The sequence below is a fragment of the Glandiceps talaboti genome, chromosome 10 (genome assembly GCF_964340395.1).
Source record: "Glandiceps talaboti chromosome 10, keGlaTala1.1, whole genome shotgun sequence".
NCBI lineage: Eukaryota > Metazoa > Hemichordata > Enteropneusta > Spengelidae > Glandiceps > Glandiceps talaboti.
Genome location: NC_135558.1, coordinates 8,180,735 through 8,204,227, shown reverse-complemented (window position 1 = coordinate 8,204,227; position 23,493 = coordinate 8,180,735). Strand labels below are relative to the sequence as shown.

General features: G+C 35.6%; 1 protein-coding gene across 2 annotated transcripts in view; it reads left to right on the top strand.

Annotated features, from left to right (window-relative positions):
- Positions 1–23,493, top strand: part of LOC144440539 (retinoic acid receptor RXR-alpha-B-like) — a 76,267-nt gene that overhangs the window by 11,569 nt on the left and 41,205 nt on the right. For both annotated transcript variants that reach the window (XM_078129916.1, XM_078129915.1), the window contains exon 2: positions 5,028–5,441. In XM_078129916.1, the coding sequence (XP_077986042.1) occupies positions 5,028–5,441 (414 nt within the window). The remainder of the gene's footprint in view (positions 1–5,027; positions 5,442–23,493) is intronic.

Sequence of the window (23,493 nt, the reverse complement as noted above, 5' to 3'; positions counted from 1 at the left end):
CAGTTTTTATAACAGAGAAATTAGCCAGATTACTTAGTCGTTTATATAATACAGAGAAAACGACCACGTCTTCGCGATTCGTTATTCAAAGGACCTACGTAGGCGTGTAGTTTTTTGATGAAACATACACATAGGATTTTATTGACCAAAAAGGTCAATAACTTGGAGTGTACTACATTTTAAACTGAGTATCAAGTATTAAAATAAACGAATTATGCCTCCATTATTTCGCCATGCCTGGCTCTTGTCTGTATCGTTCCATCCACTAACCCATAACCACTTTGTCTGTCTACATGTTCGTCTCTGGCCCTCCCTCCCTCCTCGTTCTCCCCTCTCTTTCTCTCTCCCCTCCCCTCCCCATCCCTTCTCTCCTGCCCCATAACAAACCCAAGCTTATCACTGCATTTGTGGTCTTTCTGCTGTGTTCCAGCCTTACAATCAGACACATCTATTATACCATGGTCGTTACTGCTGTCAGACACCATTGCAGTGAGCTGCATTGACGGTCATATATCTTTTAACTATTGTGACAGCCGTGACAGCCAAGTGCAACACATCATCATGTGTATTAGCTATAATAGTGGAAAATCCTTGAAAACAATCTCTTGTCCTCCTCTTCGTCTCTCTCTGTCCCTCGCTAAGTGTCTCTCGGTCGTTGTCGTTGTCGTTGTCTCTGTCTCTGTCTCTGTCTCTCTCTCTCCCCGGTCTGTCTGCCTGTCTGTCTGTCTGTCTGTCTGTCTGTATGTCTGTCTGTCTGTCTGTCTGTCTGTCTGTCTGTCTGTCTGTCTGTCTGTCTGTCTGTCTGTCTGTCTGTGTCTGTATGTATGTATGTATGTATGTATGTATGTATGTATGTATGTATGTATGTATGTATGTATGTCTGTCTGTCTGTCTGTCTGTCTGTCTGTCTTTGTCTGTCTGTCTGTCTGTCTGTCTGTCTGTCTGTCTGTCTGTCTGTCTGTCTGTCTGTCTGTCTGTCTGTCTGTCTCTCTCTCTCTCTGTCTCTTTGTCTCTCTCTCTCTCTCTCTCTCTCTCTCTCTCTCTCTCTCTCTCTCTCTCTCTCTCTCCAAAATGACACCCTTCTGAACGACACTATGTATTTATCACAAGATATTATTCAAACCATAGACGTTGGAAATCTTTCTTCAGCGTTCTACGTTCTAACCGTAGATCGTGTTTATTTCATTCTTACAAACGCCATCATATTTACATATGATTTTTTAAGACTGTACAACATAGCCTCCGTTCAGACAAAGGCTATATCTCGGGGGTATACAAACCTGCATTTTGAAACTTCCATCTCTTTAATAAAAGCAATCGGGATAATACTAAAATCAAATTTTATTTGTGCACTGGACCTAAACTGATCAAATATCCCAATAGTATGCATAATTGTCAATTGTGAACAAAAAGCTTTTATTTAAAACTCCGAGTCGATGAATCATCATCGAAAATAGTATATGAAGGTCACCATTTAAAATTAAATATTATGAAATGATCATGATTGATTAATCTCAAGTAGTCCTATCGAAACTCGGCTAGGTCTAATTCTCTTTCAACATCTACTTACTACATTCCGAGTAGTCAATGTCAACACCTGAGAATTACAAGGAACGGTTCAATATTGTTACAGAATCTCTCGCCATGATGTAAACAAGGAGTGGCATTTTGCTGATGCGATACATTGTCTTTGGACGTATAAAATTGCACTCAAGTAGATTTAAAACAAAAAAAATGTTCGATCAATATATCTGCTTTGGGCTGTTTAATTAATTAAGCTGTTACTAAGTATTGTTGACTGACTGAGATATCAAGTAAACTGTGTGTTACCAAAATATATTATGCATATAGTGAACGTGGGACTAGTGTATGACAACATAGACAGCGCAGACAAACACACACACACACACACATACATACATACATACATACATACATACATACATACATACATACATACATACATACATACATACATGGTGTTTTTATTATATTCGAACGGTATGATCTCTTTGCGCACCACAACTTTTATAGCCGCGGTCTGATGTGTTGGATATATCCACCGTCGTCGCTAAAATAATTGTAAACTGTATGGGGAGTTGATCAAAGACATTGGAAATCGAATCGAATTGAATAAAGTCGCCCGAATGTCGACAATTCCAACGATCGTCATTACATTAGGTACTGGCGCACCACTGACGTAAACACTCGACGTCAGGGAAAGGGTGAGAAGCGATTGGCCAATCAGCCAATGACCTTGATGATTTCCAATGCATGACGGGAATCCATAATCTTTCGCTGCTGTAGAGATCTGGAATGAGGTAGACGATTAGCGATTCTCCAAATAGTCTCCCATATACAACACGGTCGAGTTTAGTGTTTTTTACCATCCGGATTTCAACTTGTCTGAAGTCTCTGTGATATTTGCAGATTGACAGGAGTGTCCAGCCATGGATCACATGTCAGATTTAGGTAAGATTGTCGAGTGACTGTTACGTTTTCAACTCGTAGAAAGTGTATAAACGGTGTTCGATCCCTGGCCTTGGAAAATTCTAATGTGGGGTCAAACGAGGTAAAATAGACACCTTTTGACCACATTTCTACCAGAAATCCCGAGCAATCCAAACAATAAGTTCATTCACCTTGTTCATTATAACATGCAGATTGTGTGTATGTTGTCGGGTGGGTTGGTCGAATCAATTTAGGTGTAATTTTTGAAAGGTTTTGGTTGTCCCTAAATGAACCCATGGTGTAGTTGTTAGCGCGGGTTTTACGTTGCGTATGTATATAGTCAGTCAGCAACTCCGTTGGTTATATAATCGCTTCACAAGTAATTGTATGGTTTGCCTATTCAACACGCATCGACGTATTCCTTTTTAAAAATCGTTTCCAAGCCCGTAGTATTTCTACATTGTAAAGCGGACATGTTGTTGTTAACATTCAGCCTAATTTTAGCTATTACCAGCGACAATCTTAAGCGTAACGCGGAGAGGTCAGAACGAAGAATATGGCGTTTTATGCGAACAAGGACCACCGTGGTCCAATATCTGTGGCAGTGTGCTATGTAAACAAATTTTGCCACCGTCATTTTTTACGCCTAAGTCGATTAATAGTTATGAAACTGTTTTTTCAAGAGAAAATTGTTTGGCATCTGTAAAAAAAAAAACGAATTGGAGATCCCAGAGCGACAAACATGACGAATTCGAGAGTTCACCACGTGTTCTTTCAAACTGAATTGCATACTTGTGCAACACAGGGCTTGTTTACATACTCTTTTATCAACTTCTAGCACCACAGGTCAACGTGATATTCAAAATATGCAAAGTGCGTAGGTTAACTTTTGACGGGTTTTGTTTACTATAACGCTTTGTAGTCTTACATTACCATGAGGAAAACATTGACTGTGAATTTGCAATTAAGAAAATACTTAAGTTGATTAAAACAAACTTTTGAAATATATATATAAATTAAAAGGTTACAATTTTCATACTGGAATATTCCATCATTACATGTTCCACAATAATAACCTTTGGTCAAACACAATGTTGTAAAATACTAATTGTTATGAAGTAAAGATAAAACTAAATTTGGAGTGCAGATTTTTCTGTTGTGAGACAGACTATTTGAGGTTCTTTAAAAACAAATGTAAAAACCTGGATCATTTGAACTTTGAAAAGTATTTATTTCCAATCTATTTGCAGGGGAATTAAATATAATGTGAGTAAGTTGGAGGGTGGAGGGAAGGGTGGGTTGTAATTTATGTAAAGGAGCTATTTTGGTACAAAAATGGTTGAAGGTAATACTGGTTGATATTGAGAATTCTATATGAATTTTGTTGAAAAGGTTGTCAGGTCAGCCTTTTGAAGGTGTTGATTTATTTGTCACTAATTAGTGAACCTCCAATGAATTCATTAGAGCTGAAGCCATGTGTACAGTGACGATCTCTCTGATTTTGACTTGTTTACTATGTGTATGTCATCTGTTATACATATATATTTCATGTGCCTAAAATACAAGTCTGGAAAAACTTTTACATAGAATAGGTTTGACCCTTTTTTGAAGTAAAAAATGACATTTTTCTCGTCAATATTTATAGCATGAATACCAACACAATTTTAAATGGCAAAGTTGAGTCTCAAATTACGTTTATGGGAAAAAAACTAAATATGTATTGGTAATTTCCCCAGACACAGTTGTGTTATTGTGTTTAAGAATACTTGGATTTATACAATTTGTATATTGAGATTTCTCCAAGTACAAGAAGACATAGATCTAACATGACTTTCAAAGCCAGGGAACCTTCTCACATTGGATGACAGTAGATGACCCCTGTCTATGTGATGTACATGTACATGTATACTGTACATAGCCTACAATCATATTGTACTGTGCTGTGAAATGTATAGCATACATGGATTCTGTCTGACAATAGCCATGTAAAGAAAACTGAAATGTGTACATGTATATCATGGATATCATGTATATATGTGTGTGTGTGTGTGTGTGTGTGTGTGTGTGTGTGTGTGTGTGTGTTTGAAAAAAGGTATACTAAAAGTTGGTAGTGGCGTATGTATTTCAGTATATGTGAGCATCATGATGCCAGTTGTGAATTTAATTAGTCACATTAATTATTCATATTCTGCTGTGATTTATTTGTATTGTAGTGTTACAAGCCCTATACTGTACTGTGTAGTTTTTAAAGTGCTACCTTTCATGTGGATATGGATGATTTTTTTTGAATGTCTGTGATTTGAAATATACGTGTAAATCAGTGTTTGTATTCCCCTCCCTCACACACAGTCACAGACACATACACACACATGCACACCTACACACACAACTTTTTATGTAAAATTACACAAGCAATAATGAGGATGATGGCTGACTATAAGGTAACTTGGCCAGTTTTAGTTTGCAGATTCCCTGAGATGTTTTCAGGCAAATATACAACTGATTTTAAGGTATCGGTTGCTATGGTATTAACAATCTTATTTCTGTTTTGTCTCTTTTGCATTTCATGTTCGCAGATGGTTATGGACAACATCCACAACACACAGGGCAAGTGCCACCACCACCACCAGTCACATCAGCCCTGCCACACCATGGCGGCCCCATGGGTCCCATCGGTTCAATGGGCAATTTGTCAAATGTTCCAGTCGGCTCACCAGGTATGAATATGTCAGCCATGGGCCACATGGCCTCCTTAAATTCACAACCCCCAATGTCTCTGAACTCGCCCATGGGTATGGGAATGGGAGGCCCACATGAAGACATCAAACCCGTAATCACCCAAGGTAATTTGATAGCAAGACCAATGCAGTCACCCATGTCACCAGCAGCACCTTCAACTCCAGGTACACCAGCCTCCATGAATTCATCTCAAAGTACTCCATCTTCGTTGAATAAGACAATCTGCGCTGTTTGTGGAGATAGAGCGTCAGGTAAGTCGTATTTCTCATACTGTCCTCATGTTATACTTATTCTGTGGTGTCTATTAGGGTGACCTTATTTTTTTGTTTCTCATTACTTTTTCATAACAACTATGGGTCAGTCGGTCAATTAAAAAAAAAGTAAAAAAAGTAAGAAATCATCTTCGTTATTCTCAGCCTCTCTACGCAATTGTCATGTTGTCAGCCCCCCTCCCCCCACATGAATAACTTCTGTCATGAAAGAAATGCTCTGTTCGTGATCAAGTGTCATCGCCGCTGCCATGACTGTAGATGTCGTTGACAGTTCAGACACTTACTTATTCTTGCCAGAGAGAGCACTATTCCACAAATTTTTTTATGGCAAATGCAAATAAAAGAGAAAAAAATATTTGCTGTCCAAGCTGAAAACTTTGGCCGGTCGAAAAAAAATAGGTCACCCTCATATGTATGTCTACATATTGTGTGTTTTCATTTGTAACGTAAATGTGAGTATTTTATTATTAATCTGTGTTAACTATTCTGTTAATCTGTTAACTCTGTTTTTGTGCTCTGCATTCTTTTCACAACTTTAAATATTGTGTCTTTTACTTTGTTTAATGGTAAGAATAATGTCATTGTACAAATTCATGTTAATCTAAGTTTTGTTTTGATCAACTTTACTTACTGTGGAATACTTTGTTTTCAGCTGTAATTAATTTCTGATAGGATTTTGTTTACAATATTTTGGTCAACAATCATATTTTCATTTGTTGGGTTTTCTTTCACTAAGATAACTTTACTAACATGATATACATATATAATTTCTCACAAACAATGAGTATATTACCCAAGCAAAATATTAATAACTGAAGGTTTGTTCCCAGAAAATAAGGTAATCCACAGTACGTGTGTATGTATGCATGACAGATATTGTGTTTTGTGGTAATGAAAACATGACAAGGGAAGTGATGGCATAGTCTAGGAACTATACGTTTGGCCGTTTTCTACGATCTCTCGCTCCACTGTATAGTCAAATGTCTCTGTAGTTTGGCTTTCTGTTCTTACCACTGACAGTGGTAGTTTAATGCTATTGGAGCGTTGATAAAAACATGATAACATTCTCACGTACTCATGTGACTTACTTAAAGACTGGAGGTTTGAGTTTGTAGTGAACTGAGCAAAGTAGCCAATGACGACCTTGTGTCAGTGTGCGATGGATTACGATTGACATGTGCTGTTCACCCTTTCCCCAGCAGGAAATTTAGCTACATATCGGTAGAATTTGTCCATTTGACTATGCATGGAGAGAGATCGTATATAAAACGACCACACAGATAGTTTACTAGATGAGTGGTGACACTACATATGATACTTCAAGCTGTTGTGCAGCTTTAACCAGAGAACTTTTTGTGAATGGTCACATGGACATACTAGACCCTTGTACTTCCTGAAGTATATTGTATCACCCGAAGGTATGCTTTTATTGCATAGCTGTATATATTGTGCATAACATTAAGATATGGAAATTAATGTTGGGTCATCAATCAATATTTTCATCAATCAAACAGCTGTGACTCATACTTACATAAGTGACATAAAGATCCCCAAGGATATTTCAAGAAAATAAACAGTATTCATGTTCTCTAATGATTGAGTACTATATAATGTGATAGGCACCCAACAGGGTTTTATGTTCAGTGATGTTCCATCAGGGACACCAAACAGTAGGGTGGATGATATTTCATTCCAATGTTTTTATTTTGATTGATTTTCAATGTTATCTTATAAACAAATCCTGAAGAGTCTTTTGTTTTGAGTGGGAATGAAAAAGGTTGTAGATGGTCGTTCTCACAGAATTGTAGTTGTGAAATGTACAGGCCTACCTACCCTTGCGATTTTTTAGTTGAAATAAATTTGAATAAACAGTAGATGTTATGTGCAACTCAAGAATCACCTAGCATCAGGCGAGTTTGGTACTAGCACTTGGCTGGAAAGAACACCTTCCCAGCTTGTATTTTAGCAAACTGAAGAGTTAATGTCTGCATCAGTTGTACAAAATGTATGTTTTAATAACACCAGGCCTGGTGAATGCTAACGCTGGGCTTGCACTAACACCTTACCAGTATGTGTTCACAACTGAAAGGGTTTTTTAATGCTTGCACCAGTCCTATGTTAACTCCAGACTAGCTCAGTGCTAACTCTTGGCTGACACTAACATCTCACCAGTATGCATTGGACACTGAAATGGTTTTGCATGGACCAGCTCTGTTAGCCAGGTACATGTTAAATTCTGGGTAACTGAGCTAGCTAATTGGAAAGGGAATATTGGGTTGGGTTGTACTGTACTTGAAAGCTTGCAGTAAGCCGTTAAATCTGGTATATACCTGTGTAACTGTGTTTCAAATAATAACAACTTGAATGAAGGCTTGGTGTCTCTTTGTTAGCTACTTTTACGACTGAATTGTGTTTATTGTAGTGTCAAATGTAAAACTGAATTGAAGGAGACAGCCATGCATACCATTGATGTAAAAAGTTTGTCTCTGTCTGCACAGTGAATTGTAGGGCATTCAGTGATGTCTAATTTATTCATCTTGCTTTAACAATTTTGCTAAAAAGGTCACATGAAAGGTCACATGCAGCTGACAGTCTTGAATGTTGAATACAATATTTGAAATTCTGACATTTACAAACACACATACTAATACTACATTGTGTGTATATATATATATATGTGTGCATATATATTTATGTGTGCATATATATATTTATGTGTAATATTATAACATTAAAGATGAACCAGGACGTACTATATAATTTATATGATCTTCCTGAACATCCGCGAGTAGCATGTGCACAACCTTGTGCACATTCAAAATACAAGGTGTTGCATGAGGAGGCACGTGATTCATCTTGGAACCGTCAATAGGTCCATTGCCTGTAAATACATGCTATTGGTTGCATTAGCAAGTAGAACAACACTAGTTTTGTGCAGTCCGCTTGCATTGCAAAATAGAAGTCCCAATGTGCCAGACAAGAATTGTGCTAATATTAGATAAGATAATTAGCACTAGCTATTGTGAGGGAGGATGTCACTTCTCAATCAATAGAAAACAGAAAAAACCCAGAAACCTGACAAATATGAGTGATACGATGTATGTAGCATTCAGTTCTGTTATACATGTGTATTGTACCCTGTGACAAGAAGGAAGATGCTTCAAAAAACTTGTTTTTAAAAACCACACTTATTACTGGCTATTGTTACAATGATGTTGCTTCTCAATTAAATGACAAATGAAATAACAGAAACTCAAAGACTTGAGCGTGTTATGTAGAATTTGGTTCCTGTTGAAAGTGTAATGGTTGTGACAAGAAGGAAGATGCTCCGGAAAATTCAAAACACTGTTGTTACTAGGTTAGTAGGTATTGCTTCCCACATGGTATAGAACTATTACTATTAGTGTAACATAACATGATACGCCATTTCTGTCAGAATGTGTTCTTATTATAGTTGCCGAGAAAGAGAAACATGCTCTTGAAAAACAAAGTGATGGGCCCTTCTCACTGGCTATTGTAAAAATAAATTGCTTCCTTAGCAATCAATGAAAAGACATGAATATGAACTATATGAGTGATCAGATTTACTTCCCAAATATAGTTTCATCAAGAAGGCTATGTTTGAAAACTGATGTTTTTGGAGCTTTTGAAGATGTACAATTGTGCATGTTCTATGTGTTAATTTCTGGCCTTTTGTGATTTTTGTAATTTTTGTGACCTTTAAGAATGTACAAAGTTTGTGTGTAGGAGTGTGTGCCAAGAAATGGGATTGATGTTTTTTGAACAGATGCAACCGAGGGCTTTTGTAATAGATGGAGAAGTCATGTGAAGCTACATGTGTCTTGTTGTAATGTATGTGTACAAAATGTTGGTGTGTAGTGTTTGGCTACTTGTACTTCCTCTGTGCCATAGTGTCATACATTTTTTTTACGTTTTTGTTTTCATTTGTCTGATAATAATGGTAAAAGTATTTACAATGCATCTGTTCTCTCTGGAGAGCTCCAGCACAACGAAAAACAAATTACAGAATGAAAGGACATAGGGCTACAATTAGATAGTATTCCCCAAAATTTGTCTTCATCCAGTTAAGGAAAAGATGAGTGACCTAAGGGGCCTTTATCACTATAAGCTGCTGGATGAGTAGTGACAACCCTTAGGTCACAAGTATTTCCCGGCTGAAGAAGAAAAATATTGGAGAATAACATAATTATACCAGTGCCAGTAATATCACAGAAAAATCAGGGAAAGTAATGGCAATTTTGAATGTTTTGAATAATATTTTGAACGTAGCAGAACCAGTGATGTAGACGCATGTTGTCATGACATTGATGTGCATTGTCATGACATAGAATTACAAAGGTATAAATTCCATATTTTTCGGTTATGGTATAATGGGAATAATTTGAAGAACAACAGAAGATGAAACTGGTCGAGGAAAGTGAAAATCTGTTGACAGAGATGAGTTTTAACCCTTTTACCACCACTTGCCTCATGGGATTGTTTGTTCTCCACCAGCCCCCTCACTGACATAATGTGAGAGTGAGTGTTATGTAATCAAACTGATATAAAAATACTTAGAGTTGCTTATTTTTGAAAAATAAGGTATCATTTGAATGGAAAATTACGATCACTCGACACAAAATTATGATCGCTCGTCATTTGGATCGTACTCATGATATCGTTCACTGTCATGCTTTCAAAATGGCTGTGTAGATAAACAAGGCTAATACGCATGTGTGGAACTAGTTATGGCAGCAATTTTTGCAGCAATAGCTGCAGTTTAACCGCATAACAGCGAGGTAGGTGAATGAACTTTGGCGTTCCCTCAATTGAAGGAATCGGTGGGCGCCCTAGCGCGTTCCCTCAATTGAGGGAATCGGTGGTGAAAGGGTTTTAAACACAGTAGAAAGATGACGTAGAGTTGAGATGACAAAGAATAGTTGTTGTGAAGATTGTTCCAAGCTGTTTTTGAAGAGATTTTAGAAAGTGTAATAGTCAGTAAGTTTTCTAAGGAAAGTGAAAGGTCATTGCTTGTTTCTGTATGCAGCATTGAAAATTCAGAAACGATAAGTCAAGAGTAATCAAAAGGCACATTCCCATTTATTTTCAATTGCACAGACAAAAAAAAATTTTGTTTTGCATTATATCTGTTAATGATAGAGTAATCAAGATACAGTAATATGTGAATCATTAAAGTCTGTATGAATATTTGTAGAAATAAAAAAGATTCAAAGAGACAGGTATGAGTGAGTGTTGCATTAACCTATAGTAGAGTTAATAAAGGTGACACAAACGGAAAACAATTTCATGAATTTTTTCATACCATATTGCTTCTGCTGAAATGTAATTTAATATTTTTCAACATATTGTATTATTTCTGTTGTTCTAATCTAAAATAAAAGTATGATGACCTCACAATTTCAGAAAATGTCAAAATTTGTGTAAATAATATTGGCGGGGAAAAGCTCTCTGTAATGAAAAGGTTAACAATGGTCATATTACCGATCAGATTCAATCAAGAGAGGAATGTGGAAAACAAACTAATGAACTAAGAAAGATTTACCCAGGAAGAGAGATAAGTTCAACCAACTTGTTCAAACATGTTAATCAGAAAATTATGTTGATGGTCGGGAGGGTAGCAATGAGCCAAATCTTTTTGTTGTATCCACTGTATAGTTTGTTCATGTATCGAGAGTCTGATAAGATAAGTTAAGTTGAACTTTGACAGGCTTGTGAATGTTAAAATTGGCGTACATTTTTATCAACGATTATCAACATGTGTTGTCAAATGTTGCTATTGTAAAGTAGGTAGCGTTTGTAGGGTATATGTTAATTGCCGTGTACAGGTACACAGACACCAGTCATTGGATGTTCCCCATCACGTCAGAAGTGGGTGAGAGTCCATGCACCTCTATTTGTCGCAATTTGAATTGCCACATTTTTTCAATTCAGAAAATGAGGGTTCTCTCCAGGGTGTATAGAGTAGTAGATTCAACTTTGTATTTTCTATCATAAACGATACGATATAATTAACATAACAATACATTCCTTTGTTATTCAGAATTCCCATGACTGCATGTTTCTTGATAGAATTCAGGAAAATGTACATTCTACTTGTCCATAGTGCACCATGTAAGTTAGTGTAAAGGAGATTTCATTCAAAATGTTCCCATGGTTCTGGATGTATAACCTAGCCTGTCTACAGGTATCGGCTCTGATTTCAATTTACCCGTTCTATTGGAATTATAATGTAGATGCATGTAGCTCATAGCCAGTGTCCTGGATAAGCTTGTATAACCAGAAATCGAAAGATTACCACCTTGCCCTAATCGTTCAACTGCCATGGGATGTTGTCCATGTAATTATGAATATTGTATGAGTTTGGTATAATGACAAGATCTACTGTTTGGCATTTAAAAACAGTTTCTGGTTTCTGTTCCATCCTGTACTTCAGTACGGTACTTCAAGAAACCCGTGTTTTAGATTTGAATGAATAACATCCTGCCATGCCCATGAACAAATATGCATATATATCATCTCAGCTGTGTTAATATCACATGCATGTAAATACATGTACATGTACAGTACACAGGATTAACATTGCACTAGCTGCCACTGGAACAATTTTGAAAACTGTTTTTTTTCGATAAAATGCTTTATAGTAATATTGTACACAGCATTGAATCACCAGTAGGTAAACATGTTTGTGTAGAATGGTGGAATATATCCAATCAAATTGATTTTGAGTCTGCACCCAAAAAATCAACACTTCAATGAATTCATGATACCAATGTATTGCTGTATTACTAATAGATAAAGTAGGCTGCCAATTGACATGTAAATGTATAATGTCTAATTATTGGCATTTTAACAATTTCCAGTGAAAATATTGTTAGCCGTGTAATAACAAAAATACTCAAGTGACAGCTATTGCAGGTTTATTATAATGATAACAATTCTAACTTTTGTTGTTTTAACCCAGTATTCATGAACGATAGAACAGTAAGGCAGGTCAAATCTAGTAATATGTGTTTTGTTTCATATAGTAAGTACAGTAGATAAAACTTACCCGAGTTCACCAATATTTTAACCGCTGTTCTTCACTAAAATGTGTGGTAATTAGATATTATTCCCAAATATTTTTCTTTGTTTAGCCAGGGAAAATATGAGTGACCTAAGGTGCCCTTGTCAGTACAAGTCGCTAGATGTGTAGCAACTTGGGTCATGAATATTTCCCAGCAGAATGAAGAAAATATGTTGGGGGAATAATATGATTAATTTATACCAGTGCCAGTAATATCAATAATATCAAAGGAAAATTGGGGAAAGTAATGGCAATTTTGAATGTTTTGACTTATATTTCAAACATGGTTGAACCAATGATGTAGACACGCATTGTTGTGACATAAAACGAGTATATATTGCATATTTTTTGTGTAATTGACCAACTATTTTTATTTAAGATGGTATAGTGAGTGAGTGCAGTCTACTGAAACTATGTTTCCGTTAACCCTTTCATGACTGGAGACGAGTTTTAATAATATGGGGACCCAATTTATATGAATATTTTCATAATTACAATAATATTACTTTATTAGGAAGTAACATTTCTTTAATTCCAGTCTAAAATGAAGTTGACATATGCCAAAAACTTACATAAAACAAGAATTTTGTCCAAACAATTTTGGCTGGAATGTTTTCAGTATCGAAGGGGTTAAGGCTGGTATTAAAGTAGGTAAAATCTACATATGTAGGCTAAAGGCTAAGCTTTCCTTGGCTTTGAATCCTTCTTTGAGAAACCTATAGACTTGTACTATTAGTCTAGTTCCTGACAGACCATATTCCGTACTATGTTATCTTCCTACCACACCGTCTAGTCAATCCCGTTACTCAAGGTGTTAATTGTGGTTCAACCCCCATGGTAGGCGAAGCGCGAACGGCGCATGTCCAACCGAGGACTCCACCTCCAGTCTGTTAAACTAAAATCACGTGTGGGACGCAGTGGCATCATCATGTTTATATGAACGCTGTAGGAGGGTGCACAGAATTCTGTGCGAGAGTAATGGTTGATTTGACGATATAGTACTCTGTCACAGTATGTGTAATACCCACATTTTTTACCAGTGTCCTCGGAAAATTATTTGAAAAGGAATGGAGACCTATGTAAGTTTTACCACAGTCGAATCCAAAACCTTGCATATCACACTGACTTTCCCAACTATTTTAGTAAATTCCTTATCAAAATTAGTGAAAAATATGAGAGAAATTATGTAAATTTTTGCCTTTAGCTTACATGTATGCCCACGCATAGATTTACACAATGGTGGCACACTAACCTGGCCTTCAACTCTTGACAGTATGATATGATGATAACACAATAGTGAACCATCAAAGGTTCATCCTATTTGACTTGTAGATATTTTTAGAAATTGAACACACTGAAACTGAAAATGTCAGAAATGATTCTGTGTTTCCATTGAAATTATGTCGTCAAGTTCTCCCTGTATTTCCATGAACTGTGGAGTGGAGGAATTCACCAGCACAAAAATTTTTATTAAAAAAAAACGAAAAAAAACACAAAAAAAAACACAAAAAAAAACACAAAAAAAAAACTGTGGAGTGGGTGGAAGGGTTGATATTATCAATACTAAATTGTGTCAAAATTCAAGTCGTGTCGAATATTTGGATTTTGTGCCACATATTGTGTCAGATTTTAAGTGGACAAACTTCTTATTACTATAATAATTTCTCAAAATCTGTCAAATTATAAGTATCTCAAGATATTGTGCCATTTTGTGTCAAAATCACAAGAACCTGTAAAGTGGACGAACAAGATGTAATATCAGTGTCACTGACTACGAAAGTGATGGAAAAAACATCAAATGAATAACATATGTCCTCAGCTTTCGTAATTATGAAGATAAATTTGTACAGTATTGCATAATCTTGTGGCTCTAACCTGTAGAGGTTTGGAATATATTGCCATAGCAACAAATGGCTTTTCAAGAAGGAGTTTAAGTACCACCATTGTGCATTTAAGTGAGGAGCATTAGTAATATAATTACCTATCAGTATCATACAATAACCCAAAGGAAAGTAATACATTAACAGATTTACTTCTATATCTATATTTAATCTAGATTTGTGGATCTATGATATGAATACATGTACATACATGTATATATTATTATAGATGGTAAAGGTGTTCTTGTTCTGTTTTCAGAGCTTATTTTGAATATATTGAAAAACCCTGTAGTACTCATTTGATAGATATTAAATTACACAGAAGATTAGTGATCAAATATGAATATTGAATTTCAAATTTCAGCTCTAAAAAGCCAGAGTGAAGGTGTGATTCTAGTGCAACAAAAAAAAAAAAGAGATAAATTTTACCTACCGACAACTCTTATTAACAAATCACAAATGTACAATACTCAAAATCTATCTGTCATTGACATTTGATAATTTGTTTTGACATACAAAATACAAAATGCAACAAACGATAATATCTTGTCATGTGATATTATTCAGGAATATATCACCAGCCAGAATGTGTTTTAGTTATGATAAAATAACAAGATTAAAAATACTACCTGCAGACACTCTGACGTCATGTGTATCCTTGATTTGTTTACTGTTATGATGGGCAACCTGCTGTGAAACAAATTTGAAAAAAAAAAAATTCTGAAATGCTAGAACAGATTCCAAATAAACAGTTTATTAATGATTGAAATAAAATTCAAATAGAGAACAGTTGATGTTTCTAGACCAGTGAACCAAGACATATTTTTTTTAGTTCCTTTTGTGGAGTGGTACATGTGTTTCAGTACATGTACATGTTTTAATTTAAGAAATGTTGCTAGAGATTTTTTTTAAAAAAATGCGGAAGTCTTGTGTTCAAGTTCGATTTGAGAACTGGTAATGTTCATGAATGCTTTTGGATGTGAACCAAGCCACATATAGCGTGTAGGTTACATGTAGCTTTCTAGGTCACTTTATGGTAATATATATTAAATGTGTTTTTCGTGTATACACTTATTCTAACAGTTCTGAAATGTAACCACAGATCTCAAAAACAGCATGGAAGTGATATCAAAATAAAATTCTGACACAGAACTGTTAATATTTACAGATACTTCAGACAGCAGACGCAGACACACTTCAGGTTAGCTTTTAGGTCAGTTCATGGCACTATCTCATCAGTGGGGTTTTTTCCCCCGTACATGATGTATATATATATATTACAACCCAACCATATGTTGGATGTAAGGTATTTTGTACATGTATGTACCTAGCTGTTTATGTTCCATATCAAGGTCGTAAATACATGTACAGATACTTATACATTGTATATTGTATACAAGTATACTAACCTGACGTTGATGAGTATTTTTAAGGAAACTATAACTTATAAGGTATATATCTACATTTTTCAAAGAGAAATGCTGGTAAATTGGTGAAATCTACTAAAAGGGAATTCAGTTGATTTTGATTCATGCCGTTGTAATGAGTTTTCTACATTTGTGTCATTTCTACCTTATGCTCAACTTAAGTAGTATCATGACCTGTACACGTGGAGTCAACAACATCTACAAAAAAGGATTGCAAATAATATCTGAGTTTGTTTCCTGAGTTATTTTGTTCTACTGTGTGGTCGTCAATGTACCCACTAATGATAGCCAAATTTTGTTGTTGTGAGTCAAAATGATAAAAACTGGGATTTCTTGTGAGTCACCACACAGTATAGGAACACCAAATTTTGGGTGTTACTAGAGATTGTGTGCGTCAGTGGCACGTCGAATTGGCCTAGATGGCACACTGGTGGTCGTTTTATGTCTTAAAAATATTACAACACGAACACATATTCCAAAGTTGTGTCTGCAGTACAAATACTCATGGAAACAGACTACAGTTGTGTTTTCAATGCTAAGGATTCCATAATATTGATTGTACTCTTTGTACTGGGTTTTCTCCTGTACATGTATGTATTTGTGCAATTTGACCAGATTTTCTCTATATTATTGAGGTTCTCAAGGCCAAGTTACACAAGGCTGTTTGGTGAGCAATTCGTTGCATGCATGCAATAAGGCTAGCAACTATGACTGAGTCACAATGTGTACACGGCAATTCATTGGGCGACTCAAGAAGCAATTGGGATGAATTGCTGGAAATCCAACATGTCAGATTTCTTGCAACAAACCTGGTGACATTGCAAGGCCCTGTGATTATGTGTGTACGTGAAGTTGTTTTTAATTATAGAAATGGAGAAAACCCATTTCTAGTTTTGCCTCATAGTGTTGTAATGAAACCAAATATGGTATTTTAATAGTTTCTCATCCAATATGTCAACTAATATTGAATGACATACAATGTACTGAGATTTTCTGGAAGTGCATTAAAAAAATGTGTACAATTTAATGGATGCCAGATATTACAAATGATTTGTTTGTCAGTGGCTTTCTATTGAAAGTATGTCAGAAACAAAATCACAAAATACATATTAGAGTTGTCGGAGCACAGAATTCCAGAGCTACATGTAATATGAAGTGAGTCGATGTATCACAGAATGTCTTGCTGACTTTCTGGTGGGATTTTATGTCATGTGAATCGAGTCAAAAGGGCAAAAGGTACAATATCATGACAGACTTAGATCACAGCTTACGATAAAGAGGTTAACAGAGATGAAAAATGGAAAGGAATGTTAGAACAAGGTATGCAGATTGTGACTGAAAATAACATTTATGACTGATTTTAAAGGGTAAGGAATTTTGACTCTGATTTAAGTTGCAGCAGTTGTCTGTGTCACACACATGTGTATATCACACATCGGGTGGGCCCATACTATGGGGAACCCAGCCAGTAACTAGGGCATTCAAAGAAAACTTTGTTTTTGAGCAAAACTTTGACATGATTTTAATAAACAAGACTTTTTCTCCAAGTGAATTCTGCAAGTATGCCAAATTCTACTAGGGAGTTTTCAGTTCTGATGGGTAAGAGCTTTCAAATTGATCGCAATGTTTTTATCAACCAAGAAAAAAACCCACATCATCCAGACATGTGTCTTCGACGACCACTGAACTTCAAATTGAAAAGATACACATAAAGTGACTTGCAAGTCACAGGAGAGAATCTAATTGCAGAAAAAAAAAATGTGTTTTGAGGAAGTCTTTTCAAATTATGAAATAGTATTTCTCACATTCCTCGTTCTCTTTATTCAAAACGCACATCATGTAACGATTTTCTGAAGAGTTTATCAATTCAGCCAAACACTAGAAGTGAATCAACATAACAATAGATTAATACAGAGTTGTCAATTTCAGAACACAGTTGAGGTATTAAAAGTGAATTCCACCTGTAAAATGGTTAAAGTGTTAAAATCCACCACGAGCAAATTTAAAATAAATTTGAGGAATTGAGAAAAGGTACATGAAGAATTCCGGTTAGATTTCAACTGAAAAATAATCCATTGAGAGTGAATTTCAAAAGGAAAAAACAAGAAATTGAAAGCGAGATAGATTTCATTAGAAAATGCTGTGTAGAAGAAAAGTTCTTGTAAAAAGCTGTTCTGAAGGCAAATTTATCTGTGACAGTAACTTACTATAAGTAAGGGATATTAACTGAAAAACTGTTCCTGTAAAGTGACACTGAATTGGTTTCAAGTGAAATACAGTAGGAAATGACATGAAAAGGCACTAAATGGAATTTGACTGAAATTGATACCATTACGATAATGGAATAGGATAAGGAATGTTCCAGTGCGCAATGGAATAGGCCAAGGAATTTCCAGTGTGCAATGAATGATTCATGGAAGGAAGTAAAGTCCCTGTATGCAACAACACAATGGAAACACCAGAGAAAGTGGGAGTTTCCATGACCTTCCAGTCACCCCAGTCACTGTGTATAAATAGTCTATATAATTTATAGTTCACCATGACCTTTAAGAAGTCAAACAGTGAAGGTTCATGCATAGAAAGTAGAACGGGTAACTGAGAAGTCTGAGAATGGCATAAGAGTGTGCTCATTAATTATTAATGTCACACGAAGGTTTAATATTTACAGGGTCAAGTTTTTTGCCTAATTGAATAATACTCCTTTTCAATTTTGAATGTATTGAGTTCTAGGAAAGGAAGATTGATTTATGTACAGCATGCGTGTGTTTGAAATGTTTAGAGCAATTTCCCAGAACAATTTCTAAAAAATTGATTTTTTAGTCCCCGCGGACGAAGTCCGGAACGGGGACTTATAGAATTGGGTTCCGTCTGTGCGTCCGTGCGTCCGTGCGTCCGTGTGTCCGTCCGTCCGTCCGTCCGCAGCTGTTTCTTGGAGATGCCTGGACCGATTTTTTTCAAACTTGGTACAGGGGCAACATACTATGGCATACATATGCACGTCAATTTGTTTTATGATACGATCCAATATGGCCGCCTAGCAACCATTTTGTTTGCGGATTTTCCCTGTCTAAAGCCATAACTCAGACATGCTTGAACAGATCTCAATCAAAGTTGGTATTAGGACAGTGTTCTATGACATACATGTGTATATCCATTTTCGTCGTGATATGATCCAATATGGCTGCCTGCCAGCCATTTTGTTTGTGAATTTTCCATGTCCAAAGCCATAACTCAGACATGCTTAAACAGATCTCATTCAAAGTTGGTATTAGGACAGTGTTCTATGACATACATGTGCATATCCATTTTCGTTGTGATACGATCCAATATGGCTGCCTGGCAGCCATTTTGTTTGCGAATTTTCATGTCCAAAGCCATAACTCGGACATGCTTGAACAGATCTCATTTAAAGTTGGTATTAGGACAGTGTTCTATGACATACATGTGCATATCCATTTTCGTCGTGATACGATCCAATGTTTTTGTTTGTGAATTTTCCATGTCCAAAGCCATAACTCAGACTCCATTTTCATTATGATATGATCCCCCATACCCAACCAATCCTTTATTGTTGGAGGCATATTCCATGTCCAACAAGCACACACAACATATCTAAGTCTGTTTGTTTTAGGTTCACAAATGTTGTTGCGTGATCAGAGTAGTGATAATTCCTTAAAACCCAATTATAGCGGGGACTATGTCATTATCAATGACTTGGTTTTTTTTTGAGTTTTAATACAACTGACCCGTAATACTTTTTTATCCAGATCTGTATGCATTCAAAGCCAATTTGACATACTACTGACACACACCAATTGTTAATGATCACATCAAAATTTGTTTTTTCCCTATCGCTTACAATTATGTAGTGACTCATTTGAAACCTACCATTTTGACAATTGTCAGTAAACCACTAGCCTCTTTACTGCAGCGTTTAACAGACAGCTCTTCCTCAGAGTACTATGTTTCACTGCCTCATTAATAAAATACACCCTTGATTTGTGAGAACGAATCATTGTGACCTACAAAAATTTGTATTCTCATTAGTTCACACTTTGATTCACATTTAGAATTCAGTGAATTTGAAACTATATTCACACAAGATATATGTACAAAAACATCTACTTCATTGTTACAAATAGTTAAGTTCAGATTTTGAATATCAAAAAGAAACTGAACATGTTCCCAAGATTGATTACTCAACCTAATTTGCATATATGAATATTCATGTCTTGATCTGTCAGTTGGTTTGCCTTTATATACAATTATTTGTCATTGGATGGATTTTCCCAAAGATTTATGTAATGCATGATCAAAGGACAATGAATACAAGATCGATTACTTCTTTTGAATTCATACATATTTCCATGTTATATTGTGAATATCAATTTGAGCTTTCTCAGTTCAAGGAACTAGGAACATATATATATATACACACACATATATACAAGTGATTATTTCCACAAAATTGCACATAGTCCAGTGTTTTTGCAAAGGTTGGGGAACCGTGGTAACAGGAGGGGGTAAAAATGGCATTGTTTCCGCATAGAGTATATGGTAATTTTTGTTGGGGAACCCAGGTAGATTTTACCTACCCTTAGCAAAAACACTGTAGTCAGTGTACAAATATTTTGTGTTATTATTTCAACTCTAGGTGTCTCTTTGTAGAGTGGGCACAGTAAGATGTAAACATACATGAATTAAACAAAAACAAAGGTACATGTAACATGATTAAAACAAACAACTAAGTGACCTAATATATTCAATTTTAATCCGATTTTGTCAAACTTACCACGTATTTTGTCAGACTTCTGTACCCAAATTATGATTGAGGAAATGATATATTATTAGCACAACTGAACTTGTTCAGTAGTGCTATAGGGATCGCCCGGCGTCTGTCTGTCTGTGTGTGTGTGTGTGTGTGTGTGTGTGTGTGTGGATGTGTGTGTGTGTGTAAACAACTTAAAGTCAAAAACTGCTGAACCGATTGCCATGATATTTGGTGGGTCCATTACCTTGGGTGTCTAGTTGGGAAATTGTTCAAATCAAAATGATCGCATCACAGGTCTGTGATTTGGGTAAAAAAATGTGATTTTTGGTCAAAAAACTTAAACTCAGAAACTACTGGGCAGATTGGTGCGAAATTTGGTGGGAACATTCTGAAGGGGGTGTAAAGTAAGATTTGTTCATGACATGATGATTCCATCAGTGATATGCAAATTAGGGCTAAAAATGTGTCTTTTTGGTTAAAAATCTATAATTCCAAAAGTACTGAGCAGATGGGGCTGAAATTTAATGAGAATGTATCTAGGGATGTATGGATGAAGAGATATTAAGCATACAGTGAGGCCATGAGTGATATGCAAATTAGGTGTACAAATGTTCATTTTTGGTCAAAAACTTATATCTCAAAAACTATTTGGTCACTGAGTCTGAAACTTGGTGAGATGTTTCTGAAAGTGTTATTCTGCAGATTTTCATCAAAACATTTTGACAAAATTGGCCCTAGCAACCATGACCATGCCCTTAGCAACGACCAAAATGGTCGTGTATTTTACAAAGATAACAGGGATTAATAGACAATTGAATAAACATTCAAAATATGTATGTAAATTTGCCTAGCAACAAGACCACGCCCATAGCAACAGCCAAATGATCACATATTGCAAAGATAACAACCAGGATTAATAGACAATTTAATAAACATTCAAAAGATATATGTAAATATGCCTAGCAACAAGACCACGCCCATAGCAACAGCCAAATAATCACGTATATTGAAAAGATAATATCAGGAATTCATACACAAGTGACCGAAAACATACAAAAATGTATGCAAATATATCTAACAACATGACCACGCCCATAGCAACAGCCAAATGATAGCATGTATCGTAAAGATAGCAACATGGTTGGATAGGCAACTGGGTAGCCATTCAACAAATGACCACTTATTGTTAGCATGGACTACCATATGGATAAACATTTTTAGAAACTGTACAGTTGTGCTACAACGCCATTGGCTGTATTTTATGTTCTTCTCTGGACTATGGGTCTGTAAATAAAGTTTCAATAATAATAATATATAAATACTGAAATCAGTCACTTGTGAGCTAATATTGTATTCAAGGATAGTCATGATACATTGATACAAAATAATGGTGTTATTAGGTATTTACGAATATTCAGAAAAAAATATCCGTCAACACTGTTTGCATCAATGAAATGTCTGTTTCAGTATGAGATAACATCCCCATTCTTCCCCAATTTGTTTCTGATTGTTTCTGAACAGCTATGTATATTCAGTCAATCATTCATATTGTGTTTCTTTATGTAATGGTCAGAGGTTTGTCCTTATTGTAGATTTAGACAATTGCATGGTAATTTAAGTCATTAAGATGACAGTCTGTAACTGAAAATTATGTCATAATGTCTATATTATAATGGGCTATTGATTTCCCAGTTGAAGGAACTCATGACATGTACAATTGATTATTAAATTGCATGTACTGTCTAGTATACTAGTATATCAATTTTTGTGGTTTGTGGATGTGTTTCAACCAGGAGTACATATGTCTGTTTAGAAGGTACATGTACAATGTATATGTACGTACTGGGTAACTGTTCAACATACCTGTGTTCTCACAAATCTTAATTATCAGGCACGCCAAGTCACATTATAAGCTGTTATTCCCCGCTCAAAATATTGATGATATGATCACTTGTTTGTCTTTTTTTATCAAGCCCCTACCCCTTACAAGAAATCTTTGTTTTATGGCGAATTACATTGTAAGCTGATGAAAAAAATGAAAATAAGAATTTGTGACAAATGGTGTTTTGTAGGTATAAATCTGATGCTTATGAAGTAGTTACATTTGTGTTAAACTTATCTCCATATGTAGTTAATTTGGTAATGAATAATAGACCTGTAGTATACAGTCAAAGAAAACACCATTGAATAATACAAGTGACCTTGCCAGAGAGCATAATTATATCTAGCTGGGAAATGCTGTGTGGGGGTGTTATGTCAGCACAGTGGAAAAAAAAAATGTTTGAACAAGATTCCATTTCATATTTCCAGTATAATTGATAAGTATTTTATAATGATATATTATCATCATGGGTCAAGGATATTTTCTAACCCAATTAGAGAGACAAGGATTCGTGCAATCATTAAATTTGATGTGTTCTGCATATTTTTGTGAAACTGCTGGGCCAAGGTGTAGTTCATATGTGTATGGTACAGAACAAGATATACATTTGTAAGACTGTGTCATACTTTATTTTAGAATTGATGGAGGTATAGATAACATCAACCTGTCACCTGTTATTAACAGATGTTGAATACATGTACACATGTAGCAGCAGCCTTGAGACTTTTAAACACTGTGCAAATAATATAAATTACATAAATCCTAAATATAGATTTTCAGTATATTTTGTGAAGGATGGTACAAATGTAAATTAGTGCAATGTACAAAATGTACAAGTTCCCAAGGCAGTTTACCAGTCCCCAGTACCACTAATGTTTTTGTTTATTGAATATGTAAAAACGAGTTTATGGCCGGTAGTGAAAAACTAGGTGGGGTCAGGTAACCGGAACCAAACAATTATTTTTTTTTAGACCTAAGGTAAAATCT